The sequence below is a fragment of the Saccostrea cucullata genome, unplaced genomic scaffold, assembly GCF_032062105.1.
Source record: "Saccostrea cucullata isolate Sc308-1 unplaced genomic scaffold, CSIRO_AGI_Scuc_v1 ctg1104, whole genome shotgun sequence".
Lineage (NCBI taxonomy): Eukaryota > Metazoa > Mollusca > Bivalvia > Ostreida > Ostreidae > Saccostrea > Saccostrea cuccullata.
This window is the reverse complement of record NW_026934094.1, coordinates 1-27,593: the sequence shown is the minus strand read 5'-3', so window position 1 is coordinate 27,593 and position 27,593 is coordinate 1. Positions and strand designations below refer to the sequence as shown.

The 27,593-nt window shown below is 34.6% G+C and overlaps 1 protein-coding gene across 1 annotated transcript in view; it reads left to right on the top strand.

The window, feature by feature from the left end:
• LOC134239933 (uncharacterized) overlaps positions 1–27,495 on the top strand; it is a gene marked incomplete at its 3' end in the record, with an annotated part of 54,380 nt that extends 26,885 nt beyond the window's left edge. The window contains exon 2 of the mRNA XM_062722063.1: positions 27,232–27,495. Within this exon, the coding sequence (XP_062578047.1) occupies positions 27,232–27,495 (264 nt within the window). The remainder of the gene's footprint in view (positions 1–27,231) is intronic.
• Between the last annotated feature and the right edge of the window lie 98 nt (positions 27,496–27,593).

Here is a 27,593-nt window from a genome sequence, read left to right as displayed (position 1 = left end):
TTTAGATACATGAAAGCGCTATATATCATAGAAATGACCAAAGTCAAGTTGGCTCAGACTCAAGAATTATACAACTATATAGACACAAAGAGATTTTGTGAACGTGCGGTGGGAGTGTCCTTTTCTGCAATGATAATGCAGGTAATAGCAAAGGACATCCAACTTCATGCTGGCTGTTATTACATGAATGAATTAATACCAGAACTGTGTAGATTAAAGCAAGGTGCTACTCTGTGCATTAACCCACTTGTACTGACATACATGCTAGAGATCCTGTGCTGCATTCATACTGATACAATAAGAGCACAAAGAGCTCTAAATAATCTACAGGCCTTGGTCCACTTTAATCATAGTTATGTATTCGATATACACAAAGACATATCATGGCAGATCCTGGGGATCTGTCAACAGATCATGGGGGACTTTCAGTCTGCTCTTTTCTCCTACCAACAATCCCTCATACAAATACCAAAACATAAAATACAATCTGTTACACTTATGCGAATACTGGATATTATGACAACAACCCCAGCTTAAGTTCATGTGATAAGTCAATTGATATACAGGTGGCAAAGGGTAATTTCATAACAAGAACTGGTCAAATTTTTAAAAAACATATAAGGAATCATATGATTTTCATGCATTGACAGATGTTTAGATTGCGAAAATAATTTAATCATGGCATTTAAGGTTGGCTGTGGGATATTTTACACAATTTCTTCATAAGTAACACTTATGTGCCGGTGTGAAGACAAATAATGACCCCCATCGAATAATGACCGAGGGGTCATTTTTCAACGACAAAAAATGACCCCCACCCGTAGAAAAAAAATCATTTTTTGTAGAAAAGGAGTCCTAGGGAGTCATTATTTTATATGTTAGTCCTATAAAAAAATGACTCCCAAATTAAAAATGACCCATTCAAATTGTGTTTGAAAAGAGATTCTATAATTGTCAAATAAATAATTTTTTTCAATATTCCTCCTTATAATGTTTGCTTAAAGAATTATTTTCCACTTGTTTTTGGAAATCAAACCATGCAAAAATCATATTTAAATACTCTTTAATAGGAAAATTAAATTTTTCGTCATTTCAAATTTTAATTTGTTTAAGTTTGGCAAATCCTATTTACCAATGAAAAAGGAGGAATTTTTATCCCCCCCCCCCCCCAAAAAAAAGAACATTACGTTAAATCAAAACAGAAAAATTAATAATAAATGAAAAGCAAAAATATAAATAAAACTCCATACCTTTCAATATTTCTGAAAGAGGCTCTAGATAAAATATTGAAACGGAGTTAAGCCTTCACACAAGTACTATTATATAATAATTTACTTCGCCTAGCTGCAGATCTGTAGCGTTATGGTTTTATATATTTGTCTTTGACCATAACGCTGCAGATCCCGTAGTGCAAAAAAGGTGCAATTTACGGTGCAATATTTTTGCGCACTTTTGGGGAAAATTTGTCCCCTTTCTAGGATCTGTCAATCAGCTACCTTTCACTCCCTAACTCTAGACACATTCTGTAGCCAATATGTATAGTTTATCCACCTCCAAACCATTTATAATTGTCTCTACAGGCAATAAACTCGCTTGAAGTGGATTTTCAGTGTCTAAAAATAATTTTAATCAAGAGAGTTTATCACTTAATTTGTAGAGACAACTATAAAGGGTTGGAAGATAGATAAAATATACAGAATATTTATATAATGTGTCTAGAATTTGGGGTTGAAAGGTAGTTGATTGACCGATGCTGGAAAGTGTAGAAATTCTCCCCCAAAAGAGCTCAAAAATATTGCGCCGTAAATTGCAACTTTTTTGCACTACGGGATATGGTCAAACACAAAATATAAAACCATAACGCTACAAATCTGCAGTTATACTTCGCCATGATTAAGGCAAACGTTAAACGTTGGTGGAGGTATACTTGAAAGTATTGTGGCAAAGTTAAAAGTTAATAATTAGTAGAATAGTAGATTAATTTAAGCTTATTTTGAATTCCTTCTTATAGAAAAATAAAGGTAGGGTGTTTTTTGGGTTTTTTTTGTTTGTTTTGCTTTTGTTCAATATCGACTTCCTCCTGAATAAGAAAGGGGTGGGGTAAATATAAGACCTAAAACCATGCTCTATAAAGCTATGGGCTAGTGTAAAATACACAGTCATTTTAATACAAAAACTATACATGTAGACATAAACTTTTGATTTAGCACACAGTATTCATAACATTTGTTTTAACGTAGAATCTACTTCGTATAACATCATAACTGGCAAATGTGTTTAATGTGCTAACCCATTAAGACGTCATAATTAATTCAATGCCACTTTTTCCCGTACAAAATTTGACAGCTTCAATAGAAATTGTAGAAAAATACTTCATTTTGAAATTCACAGAATTCGATCATGCCAACATAATATTAAACCAATTTATATATTTTTTGATTTATAATGCTTAAATGCAATATATTTCTGGAATAAGAGAAAATATGTAGGCACCTTTTATTTACTTGATCTAGACCTGAAGTTAACAAATTAAACCCAAGACTATCTAGTGTAATGAAATTACAATGTACATACAACTTTCCTAATAATTTGAATGGTATGTAACCATTTTTAAGGAATGCATAAATCGTAAGAAATCTTTAGTTGCCAGCTATACACTAGACAAAATTGCTAACGCACCACTAAAAATTCTTCTTTAAGAATTGAACATTTGCCTTATCGGTATGAGTATATATAAAACGCCATATTTTCCAATAAAACGAGATTGGGAAATGTCTTGGTGCCAAAATAAAACCTTAAATTGACCTTCTTGCCCAAAACCAATTTCCCGACATGCATTGCATACCTCTTTTTTGCCCAGATATGTGTATTGCAAATTACCGATGATGGTCCTTGAGGTTCAACTAGAAACAGTCTCCCAGTAAAAAAAAACAATTGATATGCAGCATTTGACTATTATTTCACCAGCTAGTCATTCCGTGCCTAGGTTTCCATGCCCAGTCCATTCAACTTCCGGTTGCACCAATTTTGTGGAACGACATTGAAATTGTGGTGTGATGTTTACTTAATGGCTTGGTTTTCTAGAGTGAACATTTTTATGTCTACTAATCTATTTTCAACAATTTATCACAAGAAGAATAAATATTGTTTTCATTGTTTAAATTTTTTACATACCTTTCCAAAGGAACCCTCTGCAGGCATCAAACTGTCTGTTTTATCACGCTCTTCTGCAAATGTCGCATACGGGATAATTGTATTTCTGATTTTCTAATTAGTACAAACATAAAGAACAAAAATGCAAAGAAAAAATTAGAAATTATCCCTCCAAATTAGTATAAACAAGATTTTCACGTTTTCTATGAAATTGTCACACATCAGTGAACATTGCAGTTATTGATCAATTAAGACATTTAAATGCTTTATTTTTTGATTTTGTAGCATAATAATATATGAAATACAACTTCAACAAGTTTTGAAAAGAAAAAATATTACTTTCATTTGGTGGTGCGTTAGCATTTTTGTCTAGTGTATAGTGTAATATCTTGATGAAATGTGTCTTAGTCAGAGATGTTACGATGAAAGCATGAGATGTAAGTGTTGTAGATCGTTTGATTGTGTGTACATTTTTGCTATACCTATAATGAAATGATGTGCATTCCTTTTAACAATTATTTGTTACATATTCATATTCTTGGTGTTGGATTACAATTTTTCTGTTAAATATGATCTTTTTAAAGTTAAAGTACAATTTCTGATAAATATTTAATCTGAAAGTAACACAAATCAGTCATTTAATTATTAAGTCCGTGTAAGTTCAAAAAGGTCAAGAATATGAGTATCGGTAAATAGCCTATCTTTCATCAGTTAGAGGGGAAAGGTATATATTTAATTCACTTTTTGTAATCATTTGGTTATGTTTTTCATCATATTGAAGATTGAAAACATTATGACAAAGACTTCTAAAAAAATATTTACAAATATAGGGTGCATAATTGAATATTTTTCAATGGTGGACTTATCTTTTATGTTAATTGAATAAAAAAGAAATTATTCTTGATAAAATATTGTTTTATATTATTTAGTTAATAGAGTATATAAATGACGATGTTTGAAGAAGTATTTTTAGCGATTTTTCATATTCCCTTTATGACAAGTACCCCTAAAAATAGTTGAAAATGTGAGGTCTCCGTATGTAAATACCATACCAAGTTTCACAGCCTGTTCTAGATTGAAAAACAAGGCAGCATATCACGATATTTTTTAAGAAATAAGATATCATTTTTAGAGTTGCATTGGGGTATGACATGAAGTCGGTCACGTGATCAAATTCTATAACGCCCGAAGGGCGTTATAGTAGATTTGATCACGTACCGACTTCATGTCATACCCCAATGCAACTCTAAAAATGATATTTTATTTCTTATATTTATATTTTACGTTTTCATTCATTTTACAAACAAATATAAGCATTATTTGGATTTAGATTTTGAAATGCAGCGTAACGTTGCTATGACGTTATTTGACGTCACAGTCGGAACTTTCCAAATTGCACGTGCAGTTTGTTTTCCATACGCAAGAAAGTCTGATCATGTGACCGACTGCATGTCATCGAAAATTGAATTTCATTTTTTTTAGTATTGTCATATAAGGAAAGACATTGGCAAATGTAAATATAACTGATTGATAAGCAAGTACTACTTTATCACTTTGAAAAGTTTGAAAATCTTGTGACAAAGACTTTTCCAACATAGGTTCTACCTTAATTCTTGTTTTACTCCACCCTTTTACTCAGTTCTGACTATATTTTTCAGAGAATTTAATATGAAAATCAGAACAAACATTTTCATTAATGTAACGTCTTCTTTATAATGTTTTATAATATGAAAAGTTAATTGAAGATCATTTTTTTATGTCCCCGTTATCGAAGATCCGGGGGTATATAGTTTTATCGTGTTAGTCTGTATGTCCGTCTGTCTATCTGTCGGTTTTTTTGTCCGCAAAAACCTTAACCTTAACCATAACTTTTCATTTATTGGAGCTATGACTTTCATATTTAATATGTCTATTCCTTGTGACAAGACCTTACTTTGGGTACAACTAAATTTGACCTTTTGACCTTTACCTAGGAGTTTGTCCCATTTTACACAAAAATGCCAAATATTTACTTTGGCTATAACTTTTAAACGGTAGATACTAGTACTCTCGGGGTCAAAGGCTGGTATAGGTCTCGAGGGGTGCAACTGATGTCACTAAGTTACACTACCAAAACCTCGAGTTAATGCCTACCGTCTCAAATAGGTTCTGCCAGCAAGTCACATGTCACACTTCCCCGTGGTGGCCCTGGGAATGCTTTCAGTAGCTGAGTGACAGTGGCAAAAGGCGAGACTCCGGCGCCTTTAAATAACTGGAACCTGTGACTAGGGGAAGGAAAACCCCAACAGAAAACCACCGGTCCTCCGGATCCAGGGTGTTTTGCATAGGGTTAGCAGCTCTATCGTGTAAAAACTCACATTGCTACAGAAACCAAAGCAACAGAAGAAGAAATACTACGCTTAACTCAAGGAAAAGGCTCACGTAGAGGCCGTAAGACGCAGACTGGTGAAAGCCGTATGGAAACCAGTCAGCCGAATGTTCTCCTTACGATGAAAGCAGCAACAAGATTATAAAAAAAGCGTAAACTGACCCAAACCAGGTTATAATCGAATAATTTGGCCAAGAATTAGAGTCATTCCTTATAATTTATTTTTTAAATGATCAAACAACTGTGGATGTAAAATTGTGCTGCTTTTTAAGAGTTCAAATTTACCGCTCAATAATACATCCCTAGTAACGGAAGTGATTTGAAACAAGGGGACGTAATAACTGATACACAGATCTAGCAGCCATGATGTTGTTTATACGAGGTAAGAGCCAGCTACTGTTTGAAGTTAAAAGTACATTTATGAAATGAAGAATTTTTCATGTAATTCCATGGACTGGAAATGTGGGATTGCATAGATACAGATGAATCAGCTGGTTGTCAAGGGGGTGTGTCCCCATACCAAACCAGGTTATTACATTTTATTCTTGTGTTCCTTTTGGAAATCAACCAATGAGAAACTAGAATAAAATCAAAATTAAATTATTATTGAATTTAATGAGTGCAAAATGTAGGCGGGAATCAAGAGTTAGAGTTCATAGTTCTTTTACTTTTATTCTTAATACATGTTCTTAGGAAAAGTGGCAATCTTGATGTGTATTAATGAAAAATATTAAAACTTTAATCCAGAAATCTAATCATACTGAGGAAGTACTTTTTTCTGAATTTTCTGGATTATAGTTTTAATATTTCCATTGATACAAAATAAGATTGCCACTTTTCCTATATATTTAGTATATGTTGGTAAACTTTTCCCGAGTACCATGAGATTTGGTGCCGAGCGAAGCGAGGGACCAAATCGAATGGCGAGGGAAAAGTTTAATAACATACTTAGTACATGCTTCACACGAGAAATTAAGCCTTTGTTTCTCTGTCTATTTAGTTAAACATCTTTGTGTGTTTCTTATTATTTAATCAAGATAAGAATAGTTTGACCCTGACTGTTGCCATTTTGTACAGGCCCAGATGTGATAATTATACCCTCAAGGTAATATCTACCGTCATGTGACAGTCTACAGTGAGTAGTTTTCAAACACAATACAGGTTCATTTCTAAAGATTCAAAGATAGTCATGTCATTTTGATGGATTTAAGTCAAGAGAATTTTATTTTTAGGAGATTATTAAATATTTGTGTTTGTTGGTAAAATTGATAAATTTCTCCTGAAAGCAAAGAATTCCACAGAAATTAAAAAGCAGAAAAAAGAAAGGTTTACAGTTGGATATACATGTCCACTACTTCAGAAGAATAGGACGGTTTTAATGAATTTGATCTTCTTAAAACAATCATTTTTAGACTTTTTGCTGTTTTCCAATCAGTCCATATCTGTTTAATTGAAATAAAAGAATCAATTAAATAGTAAGTAAAATTTTACTGCTCTCTCTCTTCTCAATGCAATAATTCTGATTAAAGTACCAATGTCAGTGGTAAATCCTAAATATTCAATCAATTACTAGACATTTTCTCTGTTATTTTTGATTTTTTAAAATCTTTTCTTTCTCACGTTTTAATTTTGGCTAATGTTGAATAATTCGGGAAGAAAAGGGGAAGAGAAAGGGATCTTTCATCGTGTACAAATTTATGTAACCATGTAGATTTTTGTGACTATGTAGCACATCAGGGTCTATTATTCATTGTCTGGTGACCTTGCCCTGTGTCCATGATTGTAATGACCTAGCTATCATTGGTAATGATTTTCTCAATAATTATGCACACAATGGCAGAGTCACCGAACCATGAAGCTTGGGCTTGGGGTGTACCAAGTGATTTGGTACATGCAAAAATCCTTTGTTCGAGGTGTGAAACATGTACTAAGAATAAAATCAAAATTTGTGAAAGTACAAGGAGGTTCAATAAAACCCATCTAAAAATTTGAAGTTTTAATAACTTTAGATGAAATAAGTCTTAATATTATACAAAAATATTAACTTCAAATCTGTCCATGCACCTTTAATGGGACTGAAAATAAGTCTACATAATTACAAATACATTTAATAATGACAGTATCTTTATTTTTGTAAATGAGTAAGCATTTGTTTGAGAATTTTGTTTAATTTTTATCGCCCTCCCTCATTGTTTTTTTCTGTGATGTTAAATAAATGTAGAAATTTCAAAAAAATCTTATATAATACACTAATTAGAGATATTAAGATAAATTAAGCTGCATTTTCAGAGTAAAACTTTTCAACACTTACAGACAATATAAAACAGCTTTTTGCCAGGCAGGTCGTTTGTCTGAAAATGAGCTAATTTTATCTGCAAATTCCACAAACTGGCAACAGCACGGAGCCTCAAGTAGTACCACTACAAAACCAGCTACCCTGCAAAAAAAAACACTTACTTGATGAATGTGTTTTATTTTGAACCAGAGACTGTTATATGTTTTATTATTTCATTTCACTTGTTCATTTACATGCAAAGGCAATTTATTAAATTTTTCTGATAAAGAAAACTTTGCAATTAAGATTTGACAATGTATTAATCAATTAATTTTGTGAAAAAAGATCAGATATCAAAATATAAAAAGATCCAAACCTTTCTTGGATTGTATACGTACATTTGAAGTACCCCTGCTAGTAGGCACATTGCTGTGAAAGTGATACAAGCCACCAAACCAAACAATATGGCCACTGTAAACAGAAAGAAAAAATCATCAATCAACCTAGATAGTTCAGTCGGTAGAGCACCTAATTCAAGATGCAAGGGTCAAAGGTTCAATTCCTGGGTAGCTGGTACAGCAATACATTTTCTCCTATCCAACTACAGATTTTGTGCCTTTGACCAGGCCTGGCCTTGAATTTGAATGCCAAGGGCTAATAAGAACTTGGCTTATATGCCTGTGATTAAGGTGAAGACACTTTAAGGAGAATGCAATGGTTCTGGTTGAGGATATCAGCTGGGTAAATCAGTCTGTAATGTTAGAACACCTGAATACTGAATAGAGATGCAGGGGTCCTAGGCCTGTGTTTGATTCCCTATCCAACCATATATTTTCTCCTTTCCCGTTATACACTTGAGCTGATCAAGAATGACTTTCTTGTTAATATCTTATGTTGATGTTTTCATTGGGGGAGGGGGGGGGGGTGTGTGTCTGGATCTGCAGATTCTATTCTGTCAGGCAAAACATGCAAAAGAGCCAAGAAAAAATATCAATTTACCCTTAGAATTATTTCAGAAATAAGGTATCATTTTAAAGACGGGTTGGTCACCAGATTCAATTCCATAAAGCCTGAAGGGCTTTATCATGTTTTAACCACAGTCGCTTGTTTCATAGAGTGAGCTTAGTTTTCTACTGAATAAATAATAATAATGTACTTGTTATTATATAGTAGAAAACTAAGCTCACAGTATGAAAGAAACAAGCGCCTGTGCTTTTATTGTGTGAAATGCATTATTTTTCAAATCCAATGGCATGTATGTATTCCACTGAATGCGTGTTGTCCCTTTTATAATAAGACGTCACTGAGAAATTACGTCGAACGTTAATCCATTGGCATATCTATGACCTCTTGACCCTGTACCTATATTTATGCAGTTATAGATACGCATTGCTTTCTACGGAAGCGTATTACTGCCACTTGAAAAAAAAATATTGTAAGTCGTACGTACGACATAATAAGTCGTACGTACGACATAGTAAGTCGTACGTACGAGATACTATGTCGTACGTACGACATACTAAGTCGTACGTACGACATAATAAGTCGTACAAACGACATAATAAGTCGTACGTACGACATACTATTAAGTCGTACGAACGACATAATAAGTCGTACGTACGACATAATAAGTCGTACGAACGTGATAATAAGTCGTACGTACGAGATACTAAGTCGTACAAACGAGATACTATGTCGTACGTACGACTTATTATGTCGTACGTACGAGATAATAAGTCGTACGTACGAGATAATAAGTCGTACGTACGACATAATAAGTCGTACGTACGAGATACTAAGTCGTACGAACGAGATACTATGTCGTTCGTACGAGATACTATGTCGTACGTACGACTTATTATGTCGTACGTACGAGATAATAAGTCGTACGTACGAGATATTAAGTCGTACGTACGACATAATAAGTCGTACGTACAACATAATAAGTCATACGTACGACATAATAAGTTGTACGAACGAGATACTAAGTCGTACAAACGAGATAATATGTCGTACGTACGAGATACTCAGAACGTAGCTGCAGCTTTATGGTTTTGTATTTAAGTCTTTCATCATATATTAAATGCAAATAATAGGCAATCTGCGGCACAAGATTTGAACGCACTTTTGGGAAGAATTTTCACACTTTCCAGCATTGGTGTATCCCTAATTCTAAACACATTTCTAACCATTATGTATATTTTATCAACCGTCTAGTCCTTTATACGTATTCGTTTCTACAGGCAATAAACTCGCTTGATTTGAATTGTCTGTTGGATTGCAGAAAATTCAAATCAAGCAAGTTTATCACCTCTGTCCGATTCGAACTTGGGATTTTACATTGTTTATTTCATATTTATCCGCAAAGCTGATTATTACCATTTATAAATTATAGACTAGGAAGGATAAAGATGTTATTCAATATGATATATTTATTCTGCCCGTGACCCTGAAAGAGTATTTAAATGTAGAATTAAATTATAAATTACTTTTATAACAACAAGTTGCGAGTGGTATAATGTCTTTGGCACGTCAGTTAGTCCGTCAGTCCTTTTATTTTCTTTCTTTCTTTTTTTATAAGCATAATTATTCTTAAACAGCTGCATAAAATTTCATGAAAAATTGTAGATAATTAGGACACAATGTATAGATATGCATATTCCTAAAACAGGCACGTAGCAATATTATTGTTTAAAATTTGCATGGAAAGGCCGGTTGCCCCTTCCCCCACTTTGTGATACAGTAAAGTGAAATAAGGGTAATGTACATGTAGTATTATATGCGGGAAAATTGTACTGAAAGAAGTTGGAACTTTAAAAAGAACCCCCCCCCCTCCCTTCTTGTTTTCTTGATAGGGGAATTTTTTACTTGTCAACTTTTTTAGATAAGTTTTTTATCTGGCTGCCTCCTTTCCCCTTTCAAAAACGATGCTATGTCACTGCAAGAAATCTTAATTTCTTTATTTTTCTGGATGAGCACTTTGTATGCGCAACCCTGCTTAAGAGGGCGAGGGGGGGGGGGGGGGGTGTCGTGGCCATTTTAGACAATATTGCTCTCCTTTAGAAGAAGAGCTCCATATGAAAATGATCAAATTTAACAGCTGAAATAAATCAATTTTTTTCTGATCATATTATAGTTTAGGGCTTATTTATTTGATAAAGAAACATTTCATGTATACAATGTATATATTAATTTTAGGGTGGCAACTTTGCTTAAAGTCATTTAAAATCTAAATAGCATGCTTTCTGTTACGGCCCCGGGTCTTCAAGCTGATCATATACATGTACGTTAAAACCTGTTAGAAAAATGTTATCTTCGCTTAATAGATAAATTATCTTCTTAAAATCAAATCTAGAAGATATTCTGTCCTTCACATCATGATCATTCACTACATCTGCGATTTCATTTTAGTTTATTCGTTTGGAAACTTTTCCGAGATTAAATGTATTAGATTATTAACGCATTTATTGTTTTTGTTTGTTTGTTTGTTGTTGTTTTTTTTTTTGTTGTTGTTGTTTTTTAAGGGGGGGGGGGTGGATCAACCGCATGTCAGTCATGTTTTGTGTTTTTTCTTTTTTTTGGGGGGGGGGGGGGTGTGACTCCTTCATCGTGAGGAAGAATGAATAATTATTTTCCTCAAACAATGAATGCTTACACTGTGGGATAATTTTTAGAGAATAATATTTCTGGTCTACATTCTCATAAATTTCGTTTATCTCTAAATAAAAATAAATCATTTATAGAGGAAAATGAAGTGAAATATACAAGTCTGTTTTTATAGAAGTAAACGTGTGCCACCAGGTGATTCGAACCAGGCCACAGTAAAAATGTTGAATGTCAGTCTCAAAACATCCGAGCTTTTCAAATTAAAAGGGCATTAAACATAAATATAAACCATATATATAAATTTAAAGAAATATTTTTCATTTTCGGGATTTTTGTACTTTTCACCCACATCGGTACTCCCTGAAAAGCTTAATAAATTTATAATATTCTTTCGATAAAAACGTATCAAATTATCAGATTCTTTGAGGGGTGGAGGGGGGCTGCTTTGGATAGGACTTATTAGTCAAAGTGTAAAATTGACTTTTTTTTAACTGTTAAATAGATTAAAGTTACATATGTATATGAAATTTAGGTTGTTCCGTTTTAGTAATCAAAAGCACAACTACTGGCACGCCCGTCTGTTCATGATATTATAAAGCAAACCGTATAACTACATATTATATCGTTTAAGTAACATAAACACATGGCTACAAGGGGTTTATCTTATCTCGTTCGTACGACTTAGTATCTCGTACGTACGACTTAGTATCTCGTTCGTACGACTTATTATGTCGTACGTACGACATAGTATCTCGTTCGTACGACTTAGTATCTCGTACGTACGACTTATTATGTCGTACGTACGACTTATTATGTCGTACGTACGACATAGTATCTCGTTTGTACGACTTATCATGTCGTTCGTACGACTTATTATGTCGTACGTACGACTTAGTATCTCGTTCGTACGACTTAGTATGTCGTACGTACGACATAGTATCTCGTTCGTACGACTTATCATGTCGTACGTACGACTTATTATGTCGTACGTACGACTTAATATTATGTCGTACGTACGACTTATTATGTCGTACGTACGACTTAGTATCTCGTACGTACGACTTAGTATCTCGTACGTACGACTTATTATGTCGTACGTACGACATAGTATCTCGTTCGTACGACTTAGCATCTCGTACGTACGACTTAATCTCTCGTACTTACAATATTTTTTTTCAAGTGGCAGCAATACGCTTCCGTAGCTTTCAGTTGTGTTAGATATCTATATAAATGAAAAATTTGCAAATGTAAATATAAGAAATTGAATTAGAAATGCAAATTTGGGTATTGACGTATTTTCTATATAGTTTGTTTTCCCTGATTTTTCGCATGTACTTTTTTTATCTGAATTATTACGAGAAAATTTTGTTTATTTTAAATTTTGCCTGGAAAAAAAATATCCAATTTGTACGTTATGCTATGTCCAATTAACCTCGTAACTTACGCAATCCCCCAGTGTCCCGACGCCCCGTAGGAGATACCTATACCACCAGGTATCGACAATGCCTCCTTTCTGTTGACCATCACGTGAATTGGGCTGCATTCTGATCCCCAGTCAGTCTAGCATCAGTCTCTTCTCTCCAGCTGGTTTGACGTGTTCACATTTTCATGACGATTAGTAACCTCTTTTTTCTCTCAGACTCTCACTATGATGAACGGGTTCTTTTTCACAATTACGTATTGTTTTTGCTTTAAACAAATATTACTATGCCTAACCCATTATTAAGTGTTTTCTCCTTAAATGCGAGGGGATTGAATACATACGAAAAAAGAATAGTTTTATATGATTGGCTTCAAGATTTAGACATAGATATTGTATTATTACAAGAAACTCATTATATAGAATCGAGAGAGTATCAATATAATGCCAGATGGATGGGCTCAAGTTTTCACTGTTTTTCGAGCTCAGCGTTTAGTAGAGGTGTCTCTATATTAATCAGAAAAAATTTTCCTCATGATTTGATAAACTATCACAGGTCTTCTGACGGAAGGAAAATTTTGATAAATCTTAAAATTAATGATATAACTTTTTCAATAGCAAACCTCTATGCACCAAATAATGTATCGGATAGAAAAGAATTTTATACCACAACTAAGTCTTGGGTAAGAAAAAATGCTAAGAATCTTGAGAACTTGATTGTATGCGGAGATTTAAACTGTAATATTGACAACTATAATCAGAATACCGATTCAAGCAAAACGCAATTAAACTCTTTAATAAAACAATTAAAACTGATAGATGGCTGGAAAAAAATGCATGAAAATAAATCGGGTTTTACTTGGTGCAATGCAAACGACTTAGTATCTCGTACGTACGACTTATTATGTCGTACGTACGACTTATTATGTCGTACGTACGACATAGTATCTCGTTTGTACGACTTATCATGTCGTATGTACGACTTATTATGTCGTACGTACGACTTAGTATCTCGTTCGTACGACTTAGTATGTCGTACGTACGACATAGTATCTCGTTCGTACGACTTATTATGTCGTACGACTTATTATGTCGTACGTACGACTTAATATTATGTCGTACGTACGACTTATTATGTCGTTCGTACGACTTATTATGTCGTACGTACGACTTATTATGTCGTACGTACGACATAGTATCTCGTTCGTACGACTTAGTATCTCGTACGTACGACTTACTATGTCGTACGTACGACTTATTATGTCGTACGTACGACTTACAATATTTTTTTTTCAAGTGGCAGCAATAAGCTTCCGTAGCTTTCAGTTGTGTTAGATATCTATATAAATGAAAAATTTGCAAATGTAAATATAAGAAATTGAATTAGAAATGCAAATTTGGGTATTGACGTATTTTCTATATAGTTTGTTTTCCCTGATTTTTCGCATGTACTTTTTTTATCTGAATTATTACGAGAAAATTTTGTTTATTTTAAATTTTGCCTGGAAAAAAAATATCCAATTTGTACGTTATGCTATGTCCAATTAACCTCGTAACTTACGCAATCCCCCAGTGTCCCGACGCCCCGTAGGATATACCTATACCACCAGGTATCGACAATGCCGCCTTTCTGTTGACCATCACGTGAATTGGGCTGCATTCTGATCCCCAGTCAGTCTAGCATCAGTCTCTTCTCTCCAGCTGGTTTGACGTGTTCACATTTTCATGACGATTAGTAAACTTCCGGTTAACATAATTTTAGACACGAAAAAACAACCTTTAAAAATCCGAATAATGAATGGAATGAGCTGCTTCTGCAAAGTATATTGCTCACGATCATTAGAAAGGCCGTGACTACATTTTGTTTCACTTGTCTTACTAAGATTTTAAGATTCTTTTTCATGTTTTTCTTTGTTCTAAATCAAAACTTACTGCGAGCACATGTACAGACATGTACAATATACATATAACCGGGAACACTCCTAATGTTATGTAAGGAAAAAGTGGGGGAGGGGTAGAGAAGGCACCCCTTCCCAATTTCCCCCGATATTACGTACCTGTATAAGATAAAGCAAGTTTAATCACAGGCACCTGAAGTGTGGAGCCCCCCCCCCTTCCCATTGAAAAAATATAAAAGCCTTTAATTTCTCAAAAATAAAAGATTTCTATGGAACGCCGTCACTGCCTTATAGCAGAACACAACGATTGCATTGCGTCATCCTTCCATTACATTATGTCAACACTTTATGACATTAACTCACACTACTATTGTATTGTGTCAACCTTCCATTACATTATGTCAACTCTTTATGACATTAACTCACAATACTATAGCATTATGTCAACCTTCCATTATATTATGTCAACTCTTTATGACATTAACCCACAATACTATTGCAATATGTCAACCTTCCATTATATTATGTCAACTCTTTATGACATTAACCCACGATACTATTGCATTATGTCAACCTTCCATTATATTATGTCAACTCTTTATGACATTAACTCACAATACTATTGCATTTTGTCAACCTTCCATTATATCATGTCAACTCTTTATGACATAAGTCCATACTACTATTGCATTGTGTCAACCTTTCATTACATTATGTCAACTCCTTATGACAATTACACACACTACTATTGCGTTATGTCAACTTTCAATTACATTATGTTTAGTCTTTATGGCATTAACTCGTACTTTAATTACATTACATGCCAATCTTCCATTGCATTATATCAGCTCTTTATGACATTAAGTCAAAACAATTTTACGTGGTGTAAAAATGTTTTTATATATTTTCAACTCATTATTACATTATGTGCACTCTCTACTATTTGGTCTAAGTAGTTCATTACATGATGTGAATTTATCTTTAACTCAATATCAATTCGCTATAACACGATGTCAGAATTTCATTACATTATCTGAAAAAATTGTCACATGTGGTCAATTCTTTAACTACTTTATGCCTTCAATATGCTACATGAATACGTGAATCAATTTCATGATGTGAATTTGCCCTTACTTTTTGACAAATCGTTATTACGTTATGTCATTGTGTCTTTACATTGTGTCAAAAATGCTAAGTCTCTTGTCAGCATACATGTATCTTAGGCTATTTCATCTCATATCAGATGTGAAAAGCTCATGTCATACTGTGCGCACTCTTCTACATTATGTCGATTCACTATTACGTTATGCGAACACGGGTATCCTCGGCCTTTATTTGAGCATAACGTATTTTCCGCTTTCCGAAAGCACTAAAAATGGCGGGAGAGAAAACTGTCATAAAATAAATTCTCAGCGATTTGGGAATTGCATCTTTAAATGAAAACTTTAAGCGAAAAATGATTGACAATCTTGAAACTTGCAAAGCCTTAACACTGCGACTGTGAATTAAAGTCACGCGTCGAAATTCAATGGCATTTACTTTTATCTGATAATTAAATAAATCAAATATAAGTCGTGCAGCATTTTTTTTTCTTTTGAATTGTTTTTTTTTTAATAAAAATCTTAAACTTCTGATCTTACTCAGATCACTATATCTTTTATCAGTCTTTAACTCTCCTTTTTTAAAGTGTATACAGATATATCGAATAACACACGTGCACTGGCGGGTTGGGGAGGGGGGAGCAGAAATCCCGCCCTACCATCTTTAGTCACCAAAATATACATAAAATTAATAAATTTATCAGTTTTACAATGTAGGACATTGCATTACTTTCACATTAAGTTTTTCTGAATTAAATTGAAAACTTTTTTCTATAAAACTATAAAGCCTGCCGGAGAGTTTTTCCGCTCACTCCCTTTCGTCACCAACTCTATACCGCCCCCCTTCTTTTTTCAAGATTCCCATATGCGCCACAAATATGTGCCAATGCATGCTTATTAAGGCATATTCAATTGATTTAGAAGAGGGACTGGTAGATTTTTGTAACAGAATTCTGGTCTTGGAATGGTTGAAAAAATTACAGTAACTAATTCCGTGACATAGCATTTAGTTGAAAGAGGATGTCAGCCAGAAAGAAAAAAATTATTTACCCGAAAAAAACTCGACAAGCCAAAAAAATTGTCCAAGCCCGAAAATCCTATTTCGGAGAGGGGGTCCGACTTCGATCAGTCCTATATTTTTTCAGTTATACTACATTACCCCTAGTGGACTATACTTTTCTAAAATAAGGTTATGTCTGGGAAAAGAGGGGGGCTGATATTATGTGTCTATAATTCGTCCTACTCAATGGGGACCCCCCCCCCCCCCCCCTCTTACGAGTCATTAAAACTCGGTCGTCAACATTCATTATTATACTAGATATACAGCTTTCAGATAATGTAAATGTATTTTCACATCAAAACTTTTGGAATCAACATGATAAAGAGTTAACACAATATAAAGATATTTTTTAAATCACATAAGAAAGAGTTGACATAACGTAATTATATATCCACATCACGGAATGGAGTTTTGACATAATGTAATAAAGTGTTGACATAATATGGAACATCGGGACTGTCTCCATAATATATGTTCATATTATGTTATAAACCTTTTTACACCACGTAATAAAGCACTGACATAAAGGTAAGATGTGTTCACCTTACATCATGATGCTCTCGCCGTAAAATAAAGATAAATCCATATCACGTAATAATGCTTTGATATAATAGACATATACATTCTCAAAAAGGAATGGACTTTTGACTTCATGTAATGATAAGTTTAATTATAAAACACAATTTACTTGACGTAATGCAATTTTGACCTCACATATTAAAGAAATGAAATAATATAAAGAAACATTCATTTCACGTAATAAAGTTTTAACACAATGTGAACATATTTTCACTTCATATAATGAACTTTGGACTTCAAGTTATAAAGTGCTGACATAATGGAAGAATGTGTTTACTTCATGTAATGCAGCAGTGACATGATGTAAAGATATTTTTACATCACCCCATAAGAAATTGATAATACGTAAAGATATGTTCACATCACGTAATGATAGATTGACATAATGAATGCATAGTTTTATGCTATAAGGCAGTGATGGCGTTCCATAGATTTCCCAATCTTTGATATCTATATGTCGTTGTAGGAAAGCGGATTGTACTTTTTCTTACTGTAATGAATCAGGGTTATTTCCAATCAGTGTAACAAGGGATGTTAGGGTTTTTGACTTGGAATTACCTGTCTCCCCTACCATGAAATAGACCAGTCCTATGCTATAAATATCAGTCCAGTCCAATACGAAAATTCGTACTCCGCCCGCCCATATGGAGAAATGACGTGCAGTTTATTCATGAGGTTGCTCCCACGTGATTTACTGCTCAATAATATTCATAAGATCCTGCAAAAACTCAAATTATACCATTTCTTTAATTTTTTAATATAAAAACATGCAAGACTTTTTTATTTGAATTTCTTTAAGCATTCGACATATCTAAATGGGTAGAATTTAGCGTTATCGTCCGTTGGCAATTAATGATACCGTATGTTTCAATAATTAGTAGGTCAGACGAATGCAAAAATTGCCGTTTTTAAATTTAAAAGGCGGTCGTAACTCTTCATACAATTTTATAACTGCATTATTTTCTAAAAAATAGACCTTCGTTTGCACCTATTAATCGGCGGAAGAACTCTGTCATCATACAATAATAACTTACATTTAATCACCAAAAATGATAAAAACACTAATTCTGTTCTCTTTTCTTCATTAAAACAGTGTACTCTCGCTTCGAATTTTCAAATCAAAAAGGCGGTCGCAACTTTCACTTTGGCATCAACATCATTGTTATTTCCGGTAGAGAATATAAAGGAAAAACAAAAGATCGGCGGAAGAACTTTATCCGAAATAGTTAGAATATAAAAATTGGGAATCTTTTGTAAGATTTCTATATAATCCTTCATAGAATCTTCCGCCATTATAGCTCCAATATGGCGAATATGTAAATGAGCAGAATGAACACCATTTCTCCATATTGAATTTTACGAAAAAACGTAATATTACGAGAAAGCGTAATATTATACAGTTATGGAATGGGTACGAGAGAAATAGCAAATTTATGGTTCCCCGAGGGAGAAAACTATTTCCCGAGGCGGCAAAGCCGACGAGGGAAATAGTTTCCTGCCGAGGGGAACCATAAATTTGCTATTTCTCGAGTTCACATTCCATAACTGTTTTATTATACCGAAACAATCATAGGCAATTTATTTTTTTTTACCAGATATTCCGACATTTTAAAGATAAATTGCAAAAGCATAATTACAAACGCATGTTAAACAGACTGTATGATAAGTGATGCATCGTGTCCTAAAACAATTCAATAATTTTCCAATTACAAAAGTTTTTCACTGACATTTCGAAGAATTAACGTTGTCTTCATTTTGCTAGAATTCAAGTATGATTTTGACATCGCATGTCGAAATGTTTTGACGTCATAGTTACATTGCTAATAACATGACGTCACAGACTCGAGATTCCTTGAACGCTCCGCCCACTGAACACTCTGATTGGTCAAAATTACTAATAAATATTCATTAGGGAGTAGTCCCAGGGAGTAGCTCTGAGTTTTCAGGGAGTAGTCTCCAGATGAGGGAAATTGTCTCTTCTCGGGGAAATAGATGGTTTTATGGTATTACTTTTATATAGAGTAATTACAGTAAAGGTTTAATAATACAAGTTATCGTAATATAAAACTTATATTACGATTTTTCGTAATGTAGTTAAATTACGAATATGCGTAATATAGCTGATGTAAGAGACTATATTACGAGTTTTCGTAATCCAAGACAAATTCAAGCATTGTAGGAAATTGAGTGGCGGGTAGCAAAGTATGGCGTTTAATACGATGTCACGGGCGATAACTTGTATGACGCTTACTGAGATTTGAAATTCTGTGTATTTTAATACGAATTGCACGAACAGTTGAATTATGAAACGAGGGTGTGATTTTAAGGGTAGACTTCGGAAGAAAAGTAGGGAGTTCGGGTGATATAGACCAATGCTACATGCTTGCTACATGCTTGAGCGAATATTGAAATTTACTGGAAAATTGGTCTTATCCGTGGGAAAATTCCTATAAAAGAATAATAAAAGAAATTGTCCACTCACCCATCGCTGGCGATACTTTCTTCTTGAGTTTCCATGCTTTCTGATAGGCGTAACTGACCAATCCGACCGCCTGCTATTATTAGCCGTGAAATCTGATATATTACTGACGTCATACTTTGCTACCCACCACTCAATTTCTTGCAATGCTTGAATTTGTCTTGGATTACGAAAACTCGTAATATAGTTTCTTACAATCTACTATATTACTCGTATTCGTAATTTAACTTCATTACGAAAAATCGTTATATAAGTTTTATATTACGAAAACTTGTAATATTACGAATTTTCGTATTGGACTGGACTGTATATTGTGTTGACAGATTCAGTCAGTCCATCTCGGAATCAGTACAGTTACGTTTACTGCAGCAGACTGATCTAAGAAGTGGCCAGGTGAGGGAAATAAAATAGTATTGGTGATAAGATAAAGTGACGACGCTGAATAAGCTGAGTCACAATCAAGTTACTTTAGGGCTGAATAAGCCTTTTGTATAGGTTGCGTCAACTGGTCGACCACTGTTGCTTTGGCATTAGCAATAAAGGCTGAATAAGTCTGTACACTAGTGCCTAAGTGAACTGGAGACGCCAGTTGATTAGAGACCTTTGGTTTAATAAACTGGACCCTTTGTTGGGCCAGTTGTCCAGGACATTGGTTAGGGGTGAGACAAGTGGTCCGGAGTCAAATTGTCCCTTGAATTTCTTCTGCGAATCATAGTAAATATATTGATTAAGTAAATTGTTGAAATAATCATCGTAAATATATTGATTAAGTTTGTGTCCTAGTGGACAAAATACAGATCATTTGTCTAAATTACTGCACTGCAGAAATCCCGGGTGTAACCGGGTACGTTCCCTATTGACCATATAGACCGCTCGGCTGGGCACACGTTAAAGCATTTTTGGTGGCAGCGGTGGGATTTCTGCAGTGTTAGTAAGAGGGTGTGTGTGTTTATTTTTGGTTCCATAATAAAATTTTAGGGATATCAGATTGTTGTTTATAATGTCAGCTGATCAGTTAGATCGGGAACTGACTTTTCTCAAGGAAGAAATAAGAGAACTAGAGTCAAGTATCCGGCAACATGAAAGTGCGATACACTCAACACCAAGGTCTCGTGAATATGAGAACCGTGGTAGATACGACTCTGGTATTGCCAGTGGTCCATCCTCTGTCGTTCCCAGGAGTCCTTTGGCTGATCATTTTCCAGATAGCGAGCCAAATAGATCGAGTACTAGCTGTCATCCAAAGGTTAGGCTTCCTGAGGAAATGGAGGCTAGAAATGATGAAACCTTCAGAGAGGGCATGGCGGATAGAGTCGATAGTGGTAATGTAACATACAGGCATCACCGTGGACCAGTTGTCCAAGATATTGCAACAAAGAAAATGAGTAGAAGGGAAGTCAAAGCTGCAACCTACGATGGCAGTGGATCGTGGTTGGATTATAAGACTCATTTTAACACGGTCAGTAAACTTAATGAGTGGACAGAAGAGGAGAAAGGTTTATTTCTCGCAGCATCTCTTCGGGCTCAGGCTCAAGGGGTTCTTGGTAACTTGTCAGGAGACAACACTGATTACCATTACCTTGTACAGGCTCTCGAAGAGCGTTTTGCACCACCTAACCAAACTGAATTTTACAGAGTTCAGCTAAGGGAGAGGCGTAAAAGAGCCACAGAGACCATACCTGAATTAGGACAGGCTGTCAGAAGATTGGCAAATTTGGCCTATCCTAAAGCACCATCTGAGGTAAGGGAAACTTTGGCCATGGAACAATTTTAAGATGGCTTGCCTGACTCAGACATGCGAATAAGGATCAAGCAAGCGCGCCCAAAAGATCTAAATGATGCCATTAAACATGCAGTAGAACTTGAGGCATATCTTAGAGCAGAGGACAAAAGGGGGTAAAAAGGTTATCAAAACCAATTGAGAGAAGAGGTAACTACAAATAACGAAACCTTCAATATGGAAATGAAGAACTGGATGTCATCAGTGGAGAAAAATATGGCAGCCATGACCAAGAAAATCAAAGAGCTCAGACAAGGCAGAGGCCAAGGGGACAGAAAGTCTTACAAAGAGTCACCTCTATCAAGAAAAAGCATGGATATGATAGAATGCTATAGTTGTCATAAAAAGGGACATTTTAAGCGAAATTGTCCAGAGAAAAACAAGAAAAATGCACATTATAGCCAGAAGACTTCAGGGGGTAGCGATTCCAAAAGGAAAAACAGTGATAAGGGTTTGAATGTACAGCTGACTGGCAAACTTGGTTCTTGTTCAAACGAAGCTGGAATGTTTGTTTATGCAGTGATAAATGGTGTTAAGGGTAAAATGTTAGTAGACACAGGGGCTACGGTTACAATGCTGTCAACAACTTTATGGGAAAAGGTGAAAGACCAATTGTCATTTGAAATCCAAGAAGCTGGAATGAAACTTTACACTGCAGATGGTGATGAATTAAAGTTGGAAGGTAAAGTCAATATCGAAATGGCAATTGGGAAATATCCTATAAAGACATTGGCCTTGGTAGCTGATCTTCAGGTAGAAGGGATTCTGGGATTAGACGTTTCGATATGATAATAGACGCAAAACGGCACCTTTTGTTACATCAGGATGAAAGTATCCCTCTTGTGTATGAAGGAAAAATTGGATGTTATAGAGTTGTAGCAGAAGAAACGGTCAGCATACCACCCCGGAGTGAACTAATTATACCAGGGGAAATATGTACCTTTGACGAGGAGCATCTACAGACCCAAGGTATTGTAGAACCAAGAGAAAAAGAGGAAGCAAATAGGCCATTGACTACTAGAACTTGTGTTCAACCAATGAAGAATTATATTGTGCCAGTGAGATTGTTGAATGTGGAGTCTGAACCAAAGGTGGTGTACAAGAACACAGAGATAGGAACATTTCAAGAAACTGAACAGGTTACCTCAAACTATGCCGGTGAACCAGCAGAGCGGCCCGATATAGACAATCTGTATCAAGAATCTGTAAAGCATCTTACAAAGAAACAAGCAAAAGAAGTGAAATCTTTTCTATGGAAGTATAAATCGCTGTTTGCAAAAGGAACAATGATCTTGGAAAAACTAATATCGTCAATCACAAGATAGACACTGGAAACAACCCGTTCGCCGTTCTCCTGCACACTTGTCAAAGAAAGATATGGAAATAACGAACAGTATTCAATCTCAACGTCCATTAAACAAATATACAAAATAAGAGCAGACCAAACACGGACCTCCGAAACATCAGAGGTGGGGTCAGGTGCCATGGAGGAGTGAGCATCCCCTGCCGACCGGTCACACCCGCCGTGTGCTCGTTGTCATAATCAGGAAATAACGGAAAAAATCCGTGGTCAATTCAGTGTATAAATAATGGACTAACAATTGGTAAGAAAAACGTCAGTCAGCATTTCATTCAATGATAAATTGTATTTCCTGACAAGGTCATTGTATCGATTATAGAATTTACGAAATGATGACTTTAAACGAGACTGTTGATATTCTTGTTTCATCAACTTGCTTGTCAATAATTTACCTCGTTTAAGAAATTGGTCATACGTAGAGCAAAAGAAATTGAAAGGAATATTGATGAGATGCAAGAGTGCAATATCATAGAACCTTCGACAAGTCCATGGGCCTCCCCAATTGTACTAGTGAAAAAGAAGGATAATACTTTCCGATTCTGTGTAGACTATAGACGTCTTAATGCTTGTACAGTTAAAGATGCCTATCCCCTGCCCAGGATTGATGAATCCTTAGAACAATTGTCTGGATACAGTTGGTTCTCCACTCTGGATATGTTTTCCGGGTATTGGCAGGTGGAACTTGATCCAAAGGACAAGCATAAAACGGCTTTCGCCACACGTAATGGTTTGTTTCAGTTCCGGGTTATGCCTTTCGGACTTTGTTGTGCACCAGCCACATTCGAAAGATTAATGGAAATGGTATTGGCAGGATTACAATGGGAGGTTTGTCTGGTCTACCTTGATGATATTATCATCATGGGTAAAACCTTCATTGAAATGATGACCAATTTGGAGAAAGTATTTGACAGACTTCAATCAGCTGGGCTACGACTAAAAGCCAAGAAATGCCATTTGTTCCAGTGATCTGTGAAGTTCTTGGGCCACATTATTTCTGAAGAAGGAATAATGACAGACCCTGAAAAGATAGAAAGTGTGAAGAATTGGCCAGTGCCAACAAGTGCAACGGAGGTGAGGTCCTTCCTTGGTTTATGTGGGTATTATAGAAAGTTTAGCAATAAAGGCCGAATAAGTCTGTACCCTAGTGCCAAAGTGAACTGGAGACGCCAGTTGATTAGAGACCTTTGGTTTAGTAACCTGGACCCTTGGCTGGGCCAGTTGTCCGGGACATTGGTTAGGGGTGAGACAAGTGGTCCGGAGTCAAATTGTCCCTTGAATTTCTTCTGCGAATCATAGTAAATATATTGATTAAGTAAATTGTTTAAATAATCATCGTAATATATTGATTAAGTTTGTGTCCTAGTGGACAAAATACAGATCATTTGTCTAAATTACTGCACTGCAGAAATCCCTGGTGTAACCGGGTACGTTCCCTATTGCCCATATAGACCTCTCGGCTGGGCACACGTTACATTACGTTTAGAGATTGGCCACAGTCAGTTACACTTTCACAGTGAATAAAGGTGAAAATACCGAACAGAGATCGATATCAAAAAATCTACATACAATAAAAATTGTGAAGATGACATAAAACATGCCCCCCCCTACCTGCAGGATTTCTAGAGGTGGGATCAGGAGTCTAAGAGTAAAATAACTTTTTTTGGTGATAATTGAAACTATAAATAGATGTTTCAGAACCCTTACAAATATTCAATGAATGAATTCAATGACTTGTTATTCATGAAATTTGGTCTTTTGTTTGCCTTAATATGGAGGTCATAAAAATGGTGGCTGGGCTGGGATATCTTATCATACATTGAAAGTTATATTATTTTTAATAGTCACGCTTAAATAGCGATACAAACCAGGAAGTTTTTGTAATACCAAAGAACAAATGCAAAAAGAATCCATGGTAAAAATGGATGCTCCCATCAGTTCATTAATATCCCAATAATATGTCTGTCTTAATTACCTCCGTGTTTCTTACTTTTGGCTTATTGTGCAGAGCACAAGGTATGTAGTGGTGTGTTGAATTTTTTTTGGTGTGGTGACTATATCTACACATGTATTGACTTTCTTTCCATGTAGTACTGTTGTTTCATTTAAATCTAGTTGAGCCTGTTTAATAGATATTTTAAAACATATTTTTGTGGAAGATTTGCAGACGACTTTTGAGCCCCATGTATTGTTCAGGCAGACGGAACATTCAGTAGTCAATTAAGTATTAAAAATGCCTTACATTTTGTATAAAACAAGTTATTTCAAAGGCGACCCAATGATAGGTGATATCTGCTAACAAGGTCATTATATAGACCATAGAAATTAAAGGTACTTGGACACAAATTTGAAGTCAATATTTTCTCTATAATATTTTGACTAATATATTTTAATAGCATTTCACTCAAAAATACATTAAAAAATATAATTTCATTTAAAAGTTATTAAAACTTTATAAATTTTTTGACGGGTTTGATTGACACATCCTTGCGCGTGCACTTTCACAAATTTTTACTTTATTCTTAATCCTTAAGAAAAGTGGCAATCTTGTTGTGTATAAATGAAAAAAAATTAAAACTTTTATCCAGAAAAACAATTTTATCCATAGTAGAAATGTAAGAAAGTAAAACTACTTCACAAGTATCGTCATTCCGAACTAAGAGTTGCGTACAGAGTTTAGCAAATAACTTGTGTTATGCACACAGTTTTTGTAAACAAGGAACGAGTTCTGTTATTGTTGATGTTTATAATTTACCGGGTGCGTTCAATCATCACACTCTGCTTACCACAACTGCACGGACTGACAATATATTGTGTGTTTGTTTTGCTTTCCAACATGTCTACTCTGAATTTACTGGATTATAGCATTAATATTTTTCATTTATACACAACAAGATTGCCACTTTTCCCAAAGATAAAGAATGAAATTAATTTGTGAAAGTGCAAAGATGTGTCAATCAAACCCGAACAAAAATTTGAAATTTTAATATTTTTAATATGAAATAATATTTTAAATCAATTTTTGTGTGAATGCTTTTAAAATATATAAGTCGTAATATTATAGAGAAAATAATGACTTTATATCTGTTTCCAAGTACCTTTAAGAAATGTCCATTTTGAACAAGGTAGTTAAAATCCCTGTAAAATTATCTTATCAGTGAGAAGACTACCTTTCTTTAAAATTGACCGTACTGGGAGCAAAACTCTTGAAAAGCGGATAAATTAGGAGACGTAAATACCACAAGCAGATGAAAGAAGGGTAACACTACATAAATAAGAAAAGTTGACCATGGATGGGAAAGTTGGATTCATCTTATTTGTCATACAATTTCGTTGTTAATTAACCTTTATCGTCACACAGTAAAACAGCTTAAATGAAACATATGGTATCCTCTGTGGTTTCATTTATTTCATGTTTATTTAGATATAAAGAGTCCACAAAAAATCGTCGATATCCGAATATCAGTTTGAGGGCCCAACTAGTGTTTTTGTCTTCTCATGTAGACGGTTTTGAATAAATTCTGCTTCATAGAAATATACTAACTTGGGTAAGGCAGGTTAGGTTATAAAAGAGCCCATTAAATGGCGATCAGGATTACAAGAGTTTGTTGTGAAACGATTTTCGAAGACTACTTTTAAAACATCACCCCAAAAGGCTTAGAAAAATGGATAATTCTTTGAATTTTTACTCCTTAGTCTTGGAATAGATTTGGAAAATATTTGTTTATACTACAATAAAATTACAAATATATACAAATCACACTCAGTGAAGGTTTACAGATGAAAACAAATTTCAGAAAAAATGTTATCTTACTGTTAACGAGTAATACACTGTATAAACTAATTTACAAAAATAAACCAAGCCAGGTTAATTTTATGAGGATAAGCAGAATGGTAAAAATCAGCCTATATAAATTTTCTTATTTTCACCATTTTACGTTTTCATTAAGGAACAAAAAAAATTCTATCAATTGTCCTTAAAAGAAAGATTAATTTATTTTTCATAAATTTTTTAATTACTCCAATTGAGAAAGGTATGACCTTGAAATGACCACGACAAGCAAGGGAAAAGCTCACTTGAGCCTTGAGCTCAACTGAGCTAAGTAATCAAATACAAATTGTACTGGTAAATTACCTATATTTTCACACATTACAGTTTTTGTCCATAATTTGACAATCATACCAAAAGACAACCCTCTTACGCTGACTGAAGGAACAAAAACTACAGTCACGTGTTCAGTCAATAACAATGCTTACCCTCCTCCCACAATACAGTGGTATATCGGGGATACATTGGTCAACGTGACAGGAAGAAATGTGGAACTCATGGCTGAGAGACACCATGATGGAAAAGTGTTACTCTGCATCGCCACCAATAACAACATATCGCTCAATGGATCAACAGTCTTTAATATTCTGTGTACGTAGGGTTACATGTCAATTCATATCATTATTCAGTAGCATGATTAAACTTTTATAAAGAATGTAAATGCACTCATGTTGAAGACATTGTTTTAT